Source organism: Diadema antillarum, unplaced genomic scaffold (assembly GCF_040938485.1).
Source record: "Diadema antillarum isolate AM-2024a unplaced genomic scaffold, OU_Dant_1.0 scf00000068, whole genome shotgun sequence".
In the NCBI taxonomy this organism is placed as follows: domain Eukaryota; kingdom Metazoa; phylum Echinodermata; class Echinoidea; order Diadematoida; family Diadematidae; genus Diadema; species Diadema antillarum.
Genome location: NW_027270957.1, coordinates 2,059,009 through 2,071,346, shown reverse-complemented (window position 1 = coordinate 2,071,346; position 12,338 = coordinate 2,059,009). Strand labels below are relative to the sequence as shown.

The 12,338-nt window shown below is 36.6% G+C and overlaps 1 protein-coding gene across 1 annotated transcript; it reads left to right on the top strand.

Annotated features, from left to right (window-relative positions):
- Positions 1–7,129: 7,129 nt before the first annotated feature.
- LOC139716633 (tissue inhibitor of metalloproteinase-like) lies at positions 7,130–11,983 on the top strand. The gene is made up of 4 exons (XM_071628157.1): positions 7,130–7,516; positions 9,094–9,315; positions 10,478–10,599; positions 11,469–11,983. The coding sequence occupies exons 1-4, from the start codon at positions 7,366–7,368 to the stop codon at positions 11,937–11,939; spliced, it is 966 nt and encodes a 321-aa protein (XP_071484258.1). The 5' UTR covers positions 7,130–7,365; the 3' UTR covers positions 11,940–11,983.
- Positions 11,984–12,338: the final 355 nt, after the last annotated feature.

Here is a 12,338-nt window from a genome sequence, read left to right as displayed (position 1 = left end):
GCCAACAGCTTAAATCATTGACTTAAAGATGCATACCGGGTACCATGAATGCAGACATTGTCATCTATTTCTTTTATTTCTTATATGTAATGAGGTATCATTTGGTTTTGATTTGACTATTTTTCAGTAATTATGAAATTCTCTTAGCTTTGCAGAAAATATGCAGACGCGTCTTCTACTGAAACTTAGCCCATGAGGACGGACTGATTTTGCTACAACACATATTTCCCACAGACACTTGCCTGAGTATACTTGGGACTCGTCCTCAGTGGGTTAACAGCCTCTTTCAATTTTTTTTTTTTGTATTCTATTTTTATATACTTACCATTTCAACTGCGTAGCGAACATTCGCATTGTTTTACTCTTATGCAAGTATGATTGTTCGTCAGAATATTAGCACAAGATGGATGACTATGCAATGCATGGTTTGAAATAAAAGAGTGTAGATCAGACTGTTCAAAATTAACATTCACTCTTAAACTATTTCATAATGTGAAAAAGATACCCTGTAATGACGACATTATGGAGGACCGGAATTAATGGATGACACTACACTGTCTTGAATAGTTATTGAACTGTTATCACCATTATTATAATCATCACATTTAATTTCCAGTAGGAACAACAGAGATAAGAGTTTATCATATCTCATAATTACTGCAATGTCAATTCTACTATCATTACATAAACAAAGAATCACCTGGTTGCATCTAATCAATTATCACAACATTTTTCTTGGTAATTATCCTGTCATGGTTATATTCATCATTACCACACTAGTACCATTAATTTTGTTCTTATCATGCAGTGATTTAATGTAACTTTCTTGAAAATTACTCCACGTAATTTCATTTTTGATATGATAGGAAATAATCTCAAAATAACATTGCATCACCCTTAAAAGAACAATCTAGTAGACCTTATTTTACAGAAAATATGAGCTTTGTTTGTTTTGTTTTGTTTTTGTTTGTGTGTTCAGTGTTTTTGTGGTGGTGGTGGTGGTGGATGTATGCCTTTAAATTGAGCTTATTGAGCATTATATCCATTCCTACACATGTAACTTGTCACATCAGCCAATGAAGGTCAACAACATAACAGAATTTACAGGGTGTAAGCAAATGCCAAATGGGCAAAATGCTAGGTTTCTGTATTTGTTTAATTTCTTTGTTTTTTTATCACTTGTTTTAAAACATTTAAATTGTTCATTCTTCCCCTTAAAGGATAGAGGTGGCAGTAATACAATAGGACACATAGCAAAACTGAATTACATTTTTTTTCAGACTGTGATGGATTTGAGCTTGACCAGTTAGAAACCATTTAGGTATGTTATCCCCTGAAACCCCACTCTCATATTTGAATGTAAATGTTCAAATATCTTTATCAAATATTCATGCACCCTCTTCCAACAGGAAAGCCATAGAAATCTTGCAATTGGGTATCATGAATAGAAAAAAAAGAATAAACAAGAATTGAGAAGAGCCTTCTCTTCAGTAAACTTTAGCTGTTGAGATCATTTCCTGTCTATCAACCTGCATATTCTATAAAACAGCAAAAAATATGAAATAAATTTTCAAAAACAGAACACACACATAAATACAAATCATGAAGAAATATGTTTTCATAACTCAACTTATGTATTCTTTAAGATTTTGAAACAGATTCACTGAACAAAATGACTTTTTAAATCAGCATGAAATATTCCTGCAACAAAACAAAAATCCAACACTTTAGGCTAAGCATTAAAAGTCACATTCTTAGAGGTATTTTCCTTGTAGCAAAGTGTGGACAGTTAGAACAATGAGAGAAAAAAAAAGAATACATACAGTAAACTGAGTTATTCCATGTTTGATTTCCAGTTAAACAGGCAAAGCTCATTCCTGAAAAACTTTGAATGGAGGTTTCCCACTATGTGCACTTGTTTTATTTGAACTCTGCCTTGGATGAGTCCTTGTATTCCAGCTACTTGTTCAGTGACTCAGAGATGTGTTTTCACCCCAAGGTCAAGAGAGTTACACTCAACATCAAGACTTTTCATCATGATTAACTTAACCCATTTAGGACAGACTGATTTTGCTACAACACACAATTTTCATAGATGCTTGCCTGAGTACACACGGGACTTGTCCCCAACAGGTTAAGTATCACCCACAACATTCAAAATCACAATGTTTGAGATTTCTATTCACACTGTAATGATGAAATGACAATGCTTGGGTGATACACTTGTAGTTGCCAGGCAAATTGACACAGAGTCCTGATTCAAGTTTCAAATACTGCCATATTTTGCATACTTGTGAGCTTGGCTCACGAGTCTGCTGCATGAAAAAAGCCTGGCTGTCTATCTGATGAGGTTTTGGTTTCATGAGAAATATGACAGTTTTCTGATGTGGGTATTCACTTTGCAAAATACGAAATGCTTAATCAAGGCATACCCTGAAGAACATCTTAAGACATTTAAAACTTTACATGATATTAGTTTCATTATCATTTCATGCCTGAAATATTTATGTTCAAGATCTGTGATGTGAAACAGTATTTTCACTGCTTTGTACAACCCTTTTGAATGACACACTGATGCTTTAATACACGAAATCAGGTAAATTTGCCAGCCCCCCAAAAATACATACATATGTATATATATATATATGTATATATATATATATATATATATATATATATATATATATATATATATATATATATATATATATATATATATATATATATATATATATATATATACAGAAAACCAACAAAATATTTCATATCTGTTTCAGGTGTGGGACTTAATTTGCATCAAATCATACATATGCAATGCCTTTAACCCCTTGTTATTGTTTCCAAAAACCCCTTTCTTTCTTTCTTTTTAGTCTGAAAAATTCTGAATCATGTTTTAGGGATGATGATGAACTGTTTCCATTCATATCCTGGTGACATTCACTAAGAGATCATGTGTCTGTCCACTTATTAAACGGTCCAATCCCATCAAACATACCTGCGATGTGTCATCTATGGAAACTCTATGGGAACTGCTCCTGCACACACCTGGATTGAGGTCTATGGACAGTGTGTGTGTGTGTCAACGAATCATATTGTCTTCAAAGGGGTTAATAAGAGCTTCTATCTATTAAAAAGTGCAGATTTAAGAACAAATTCGCTTCTCTCTCAGAGATATGCTAATCCTGGTATACTTATGTGGCTAACCTAAAGTTTGATGATGAAGTTACTTGCATGCTCTTACTTTTTAGGTCAAGATTTCAGTTCAAACTTATAACAAAATAATCCTGAAAGGGGTTTAATACCGCAGTTCGTGTTCACCAATGATATCTATCACCAGTCCTTTTTATCTTTTTTAACCCATTGAGGAAGGACTGATTTTGCTGCAACACGCATTTGTTGTCTAGTCTTGTCCTATGTTGTTCACGTCTATAATAGTAAGTGTATTTATCTGTGAATCTAGTTCTCAGTGGGCTTCCAGACTTCTTCCTCTTTTTTTCCCTCTCCTTTTGTATTTATGATGCTTCAATTAATCTTTCCATCGATGTTATTATTCCAGAGGGGCCCACATTCTACAAGCTCTGTCTTTTTAGTGGATCTCTCCATTTTTCGCACTTTAAGCAAAGTTATACATGTACTTTATTTCTATCACTTCTGTTTTTTTTTTACTACATGTACAATGCATAATTACTATAAGGTCCTCCTCAATTGTTTTACATTCTTTTCGATACATAATGTTCTGTTTACCTTATTCTCTGTTGTCAAAAGAAGTGTAACTTATATGTTTTGTTGAAAAATGAAATAAACTTTGAATTGAAAAAAAAAAAAATGACTTCCCATAGACACCTGTCCGAGCATACTCGGGACTCGTCCTCAATGGGTTAAAGTGAGATCCATCATCATGAAAGCCTAATAAAGCTACTGAGCATTGGTTTCTGTTCTTGGTGATTTTAATTATCTAATTTCAAATGATATGTGACCCGCTGCAACAAGAGGATCCGAAAGTCGCTGACGGCTGAGCCGAGAAAATCTAGTTTGAACTCATATCACCAAAATCGTTCAAAACCATAAATTTCTGTGTTTGGCATAATTTTGTAGTCTACCATTTCATCTATCACCTGCTGAAATTTTCAAGCTAAAAGGAAAGGCAAGAAAGTAGCGTTTTTCTGGGCCATGACTTCCCGACTTTCAATGGAACAGAAACGATTCCGAAGATTTGAATTTAGCGCCGCAGATGGACTCTGCCCTAGCAACGAGGGAGTGATCTTTTTGGTCAGTGCGTGGCATCCTGGTTACTGATTGGTGATGCGCAGACCGCTGGCACTATGCTTGAATAAACATCGCGGAGGTTGCTAGGAGCATACCTTCTATTTTCAAGAGGTGAAAACTGCCTTGCCTCCCCTTGATCACAATTGTGTCGGTAGGACACTTTGAAGGCGATTTTCTTGAAATGCTGATTTCCTAGACCACTCGACATGCTCTCATAAAATCATTGTTATCTCCGCAACCGAATCTTATATGAGTTGTGTTATATATGAAATTAAAGTGGAAGAGTAAGGGAATAATGTAATGTCATTTTCAGAAAATCAATCTCCCTTGACTTTTGAATCCTTTTGTTGTAGCCGGTCACATATATTATTTGTTTTACTTTCTTTGCAAGGTTCTCACATGGAAACAGTCAGAAAATTGGCGAACAGATGACCCCAGCATTAACCTGTTCAGGACGGACTGATTTTGCTTTAACATGCATTTCCCATAGACACGTGCCCGAGTATACTCAGGACTCATCTTCAACAAGTTAAAAAAAAAGTTGTTTGAAGTTCAGATATAGACAAGAACACACCAACGCAATGGGTTAAAATTCACGCAGAAAGGCAGAAAATCTAGGTCATCCATGTTTTAGGGAAACAATTATGAAGTGTTTAAGTTTAATACCATTTTACACGCAAATTTGCTGGAACATATTTTGATCAATCTTGAGACTGTTCCCAGTAGTTTCCAATACTTGGATAAAAGACTGTTTGAATTGAAATCAAACATCTGAAGACTTAAAGAGTTAAAACAAGTTTTGACAAGACAACAGAGAATCATAAAACTAGTGATTCTTCAAGTGTCTCAATTCTAAATTTTCAATTTCTTTTTTTTTTTCAATTTTACTTTGTTCACCATAGTCACCTTCTTTATATTTTTATTGTTTGCTTCTCAGCTTGTATCTTATGACAAAATATGGTGATGAGTCACATACATGTATGTATCAATTTCTATTGTCCATGATGACATTCTTCAAAAAAAGATCAATTAGCCTGAACAGAAAAAAAAAGAGATTAACTAGCCAAAATAAAAAAGAAAATCCACCTTCACTAAAATTCTTTAGCTGTGATGGGGAGCAAAGCTGACCTCTCAGCATTTTTTTTGGGTCATTCACGAAGCATGGCAAAAATATCGCAAAATTCATTCATTCATTCATTTATTTTTCATTTCCAACAGAAACATATAAATATATTACAAAAATTGAATACAGTGCATAAATTTCATCATACAAAGTAAAGGATAAATTTACAGAAAACTTGTAGGTATAGGAAAATGTTGGAAATGGGGAGGAATGCTAAAAAGCTGAGCTTGTAGGCTGCATTCCCCCCACACGTAATACAAGAAATCATATGATCGATAGACTGATAAGCATTGAAAATGGATGAAACAAAGAAACTAAGACAAAAAGACCTATAACCTAACTTATCCGAAACAAAAACCCTGAACAAATCCCTACACTAATGAATGTTACAATAATGAATATTGAAGGAAAATCAGCGTCTTAACACTTTCTCCATGTTTGATTCAAGAACATACTGTAAAAGTGATCATGGATAATGAAAGTGTCAGTGAGGACTTGTCACCCTAAAAGGTTGTACACAGAGGGGAAAAAAAAACCATAGAAAGGAAACTTGTTTACCAACGGAAGTTGTTGGCTAAGCATTCTGAGGGGAGAGAAGTGATGTGTGTTTGGGATAACGGATGTCTCAGTGACCCTGATTGACTGACGAACTGAGATGTTCTGGCTGTGACAGACGGGGTCAGACGTCACAACCGCGACGTGTGACTCGCATCTTCGCCTCGCCTCTTCGAGACGAGCAAGACCGTATCAGTCTGGACTGCGCACGACCTCTCCCAACCGGAACTTTTCACTCGAAGACAGCGATGGCTTCACAGACCAAGAGGAACTGAAAATACATGTCAGTGTCTTCCTGGAAATACCTTTCGTGAGATGTGGAAGTATACTGAAGTCTTAGGCATACATAGCCCTATCTTTGCTGGACATTACTGTTCACCTTTTTATCAAATTTTGTGTCAGACTTAGTTCATTATTTTGAGCAATTTAAAGCCTTTTATTCTTAAGGAGTTTGTTACTTCAACTACAAATTTCAATATTTGGCTTTCATTCAATTAATGAAGGGTATGTTTCTGGAACCATAGTAACAAAGTTTCCTTGGTAAAAAAATGTGAAGTCATTCATGCATGTGACAGAATAAGGAAATTGGAAGTGTATGCTTGCCTGTTTATTGCATGACTGAATATTAATTACATAGTTTGATTCCCTGTAAGATGTCCAACATGACGCAGTGATTAAATACTACAGTCCAGGGAAACTTGCTATTAGAGCATTAAAAAAGAGGAAAGCCAATATTGGCATTAGCAATTCAAATCACAGTCACACGGGCAAGGCAAATCTTGTGCCAGCAGAAGTCACTATGCTGAATTGCGTGGGCTTTCCCTGGTACGCACCTTAACCTTGGCTGCGGAACGACGTGTTACCGTGACAATCTGCTAAAGACATATCTACAGACACCTCCACTGCATGTTCCATACCCACATTACCTGCCAGTCGTCATCGATGGTCTCTTATTTTGCTCTGAATTGTTATTTCTAACACAACCACAAACTTTTTTCCCCCCCTCTTTGGATGGGAGTGCGACTGTAGCTCCTCCCACACTGTAGGGCCATGTGTTTGAGACAGAGACCGGTGCGTGGTTAATCTGTGAATGCTGGGGGGTTACACCGTCATGCGGTGGCAAAAAGTTAGAGGTATAAATAAGACTTGATGGTGTTGCAGAATTGACAGTAACAGCCACAGCCTCATCAGCATTCTATGGAGGGAACAGCAAGTTCAAACTCGAGGAAAGGATACAACTTTGAGAAAAAAAAAAAGCTCTCTGTGAAGAAGTCAATCTCTACATGAAGGCATTTATCAACATTCGGTTCTCTAAGCGAGTCATCTAGAAGTCTGGTCTGACATAATCACTTCAGCAAAACAATTTTGTCAGGAGACCATTTTTTCCTGTCTCTATATTTTTCTGATATTTTCGTACTTTAATGAGATTAGCTGCTAATTGGAGAATGGAATCTAGAGCGCTCCTGCTCACCTTCTTGACAGTGCTGTGTCTATGTGAGCTGATTTCTGAAAGCCATGCCTGCAATTGTTTGGTTAATCATCCACAGACCAAGTTTTGTGGTGCAGATTTCGGTGAGTACTTGACAGTACATTGTACAATCACAGTTTTCTCTAAGTTTGTACAGACAAGTTCATAACTCTCATTTACATAGTTACTTGAATCTTCTGTTGTCTATAAAATCAGTTGAGGTACCAAAAAAAAATGATTCACTTGCTATAGCAATTCACAGAGCTTAGTGTACAATGTACAAGTTTGTAGTTGTTGATTCGTTTTTAAATTGATGAATCATCCAACCTTTCCAGCACATGATAGTGCGGTATACTGTTGTTTTTGTTCGAGAGTTGCTTTCTTTCTTATTGCTTGGTTGTCCTTATGATTAAGATACATCGGTACAAAGTCATTACAGTTTCCAAAGTGCATAGTAATGCAGTAACGTGCACTGTTGCAATGACACATTTACACTTTTGATGATTCTTAAAAATTATATCAAGCTAATTACAAATAAATCTACTGCATACTGTTCAACAATTTCCGATGATCAGTTACATTGCTACTGTCATAACATTATATTTCATGCATGTACCTAATCACACTTGAATGATATTCCAGGCACATGCATGCAGTCATTCTATATTTTATGTGCATTTACCAGTAAACTTTTGATGTAAAACCAGTTTGAAAGTTTAATCAAAAGGATTGAATGCTACCTAGTTAGGTAATATGCAGAATGGTACTAGCAATCACAAAGGAATGTACGGTATTATTACAAAGTTTTAAGTACAAAGTAATGAATTAGGGCCTACATAGTTCACTTTCTTGTATATCTAAACAAATTACTGTGCAAGAACTCAATTCATCCCTTGCACTTCTTTCAAGAAACAAGCACAATTCATCTTTTATCTTTTATTAACTGATTAAAAACAAAATCAACTGAAAATTAAAGGTGAACCCTTTTCTTTTTTAAGCAGAATATAGTAATTCCTCTAAACCTGACCTTGTTTTACAAACTGTATGTTAGCAGGCAGATTCTAGTTACGTTCAGACGACGACACGCCTTAACCTCGAGGTTAAGCTTGTAGTTAGGGACCCTGTAGACACACTTGTAGTTAGCTAACCTTGAGGTTAGCTCGATAAGGTTAGCTCGATGTTAAGAGCCACGAGATATCTTACGGTTAGCGCTCTAACCACGAGCCGCGGGGGGGGGGGGGGTCCCACTTGTAGTTAAGCACCATGTGGACACAAAAATCAACGAACTCAAAGGGGTAGGAGCTTAACCTCGAGGTTAAGCTTCGTCGTGTGGACGCACGTCGTAGTTAGGGGGCAAGAGCATAACCTCAAGGTTTCCTAACCTCGAGGTTAGGGCATGTCGTCTGAACGTAACTTCTGACGCCACAGTACGTGTGCCTCAGGACAAATGGATTAGGTGATCTCTATTCTGAGATAATTAGTTTCCAGGCAAATGTGCTAATTGAGAAAAAAAGCACTATATAAATGTCAAGCAGTGAACAAAGTACAGTACTGGTTAAGGAGCTGTGCCTTTTTGGATTGATGCTCATCACTTTCTGAATAACTCTTGACTTTATGTGTATAAAACTCCACATAAACATTGGATTCACTCTTCGCAATTAAATGGTGACTTTCTCAACAGTCCTCCGAGTAAGAATCCTAGAACGGAGTAAATTTGTCCATCCTGACACAACCCGGTCGTCAGTCTACCGGTATCTGATTGAGTACCGAACGGAGGTCTTGGATGCGTACAAGGGCAGGGACTACGTAGGCGATGTGAGGGAGATACTGGTTCATTCGCCTGATGCCGGTGGTCTCTGTGGAGTGTCGGGACTCTGGAGTGGAGATGTTTACGTCATCTCAGGTAAGAGAATTTCAGTACATGTGTTCCATTTGACTCAGACCATGTCAGGATGGAACAAAGTACGTCTTGTACATACTTTGATTTCTGACTGGAGAAGTTTAGACAAAGGATGTTTTGGTTTATCAAAAACTGTAAAAGTGGAAATTTTTGAGTTGTGAATATTTTCGGTTATTTCGTTCAAAATGAAACCAGCACAAAAACTAATGCAAACAATTTGTTTGCTTAATATATGCAATACTGTTTTATACTTTGATTCTGTGGCACATATGGAATTTATCATACCTGGGTAATTAGAAAAATTACCCGACTGAACGTTTATATTTCTACAGTATATGAAATACCACCTATATATCCAACCCAATACCACCTTCATGTAAAGTGTAAGCAAAACAAAGCTTGCTAGCACAGATTATCCAATCATCAAGATTATGAGGATTATGTGGGCCATTTTGCATATTATAATTTATATTGTAAATTCTTATGTAATTTCTTTGGATTTCTGAAAACTTCATTCAACAGAATTACGAATTATAAATCTACTGCATATACAGTTTACATGTTTTGCCAAGTTGCACTTGCACATACACAAGCAATATAAATATGATAACATCTCTAAAGCAGTATCTCTTGTAGTTTCCCTATGTTTGTTCTATGGTAAAAACTCAACAGCAAACTTTGTAGGAATTGTAGGAACTATGTCATCTATCTCATGGATACTAATATAACAAAAATCTTGAATGCATGGCTCATCTGAAAATTGTAAAAAAAAAGCTCGTATCTTAAAACAGAAGGAAGACACATAATGGTATGGTTGCACAATCCATACCTCAACATTATAAATGTTCAATCTACCTTGCCCCACATACACCATTATAATGCTGATGCCCTTTGTACAGTACACAATCTTCAGTGATATTGTTTGCATGCTTACATATTCATAGTATCATTGACTGATTTTTAGTTCACAAAATTGAGTAAGTCTAGAAGAATATATGCAATTGCAATGAAGACCAAGATGAAGCATGTTTCTGAATTTAAGAGCATAATTCTTCTGAATATGTGAATGATAAAAGTTGTTCAAGTAAAAGGAGTGAAAAATAATCATAAACTCAAATATACACGTATGTGCTAAAAAAAAAGAAAAAATGTCTTTCTCATGCAGGTCGCTATGTTAGAGACATGTTCTACATCACTTATTGTGACCTGTGGTTTGAATACGAAAAGCTGAGCGATGAACAGATATCAGGACTCATGAGAGACTATGCCCAAAACTGCAACTGTCGGGTGAGTTTTTTGTCAGTACCCCCTATTTTGCTTTTATTGTGTGTAAATTGACCACTAATCTGAAGGAGTGCTTTCTTCTCCAATGAACACAGAAATCTTGAACCTATAACTACCAAAGAATAGTGATTACCCAATCTTCTTCAATCCCTACATTGTCTTAATTGCCTTCCTGTTGGACTGAGGTGTATTGTTACCCCTGATTGGGCAGTCTATTGACTATGAGTTGCCAAAAAATGCCAAAAAACAACAACACCCAAATCCTTATAATACAATAAGTATTATACAACATCTTTATTATTAAGTGAATACCCTGAATTGTTTCACTTGTACAGATAAAAATACAGGGATAGATCACTTTTAGGTACAAAAGCCACAAATAAGTATTCTTCTAAAAAAAATAAAGGAGTATGACTTTTGTCCTAGATGTTAAAAAAAATTCCAATTTATGTCATCAGTCATCATTTAAGAAAAGTAGTGAGACTGAGTAATGCCAAATGAACAATACATTCTGTTTAGTTTCTGTTGAAAACTGAATGAGAATCAGAGTATCAGTTAATTAAATCTTCAGAATGGAATCTACGTTTTCTATTTGGACACATTTTTCAATGTACGGATATGATAGAAGTGTTTTTACCTTTATTTTGACTGTTCACTACTAACTCAAGTCAGTGTTCATTACAGATACATCATAGTATATAGAAAGAAATGTAATCATATTGCAAATAGTGAAATGATGCTATTCCTGCAGCATTTAGACTGTGAAATGTATGATTATTGAAACTATATGCACCCACACACCCACAGGTAAGCATATGCCACCATTTGTAACCGTACATAACATGTGGATTGATGAATGTATCTGTTGGCAGATAAGAGGCGTCTTTGGAATCGTCAGCATTCCCGAGCGCGCCCGTGAACAAGCTCTGGCTTTAGACAAGTCACCTCTATGGAACGACGGCAGCTGTCGCTACAACCCCGTGGCCTCGCTGTACTACCAAACCCAGGAGTGTGAGACCAAGTACAGCCACTGCGCCTTCATAAACGACACATGCATGTGGGCCAGGACACCTTCCTATGACCTCTGCTACAAGGCACGCGAGAGTATCTGGCACCGCCGCAACATTCCCCCGAAGGTCTCCGCCCTGCGAAGACGCGTCCGCTGCAATCCCAACACGATGCCTTTCTTGAATCGCTGCATGTCGGCAAAGGAGAGGCGCCAGCGTAAGAGGCTCGAGGCCCAGGGCTTAGCGGCCGAGGTGCCCACTCCCGCACTGCTGACGATGCTCGGCGGGCAGAGCTCAATAGCGCCCTCAAATTTTATGCCGGTAGCTGGATCCTGAATGACATCTTTAATAGGAACAATACATTAAGACTGAAGGCCAACAGGTCCACCATCTTCGGAAGACACAAGTGTTGATTGAAGTTGAGTTCATGAAAAGAAAAACAAAATGATATGTTTATTACTAAAGAATAAACAAAGAACAGCCTGACAACAGAAATTTAGAAAATTGAAATTAGTGGCATACTGGGATTGAATATTGAGGGGCATACATGCACTTGAATATTTACCAAGTCATTTTGAATTAGTGCTTTACACCATGTAGATCAGGTATGAATCAAATGTTAAACTAACTGTTCATTCATTTCATTTTCATTTTATTGTTTCTGTATGGCACAATATAATCAACTCTGATCACTTTCAGAAATAAACATATGATTCATAATGATTCATGGCTGAT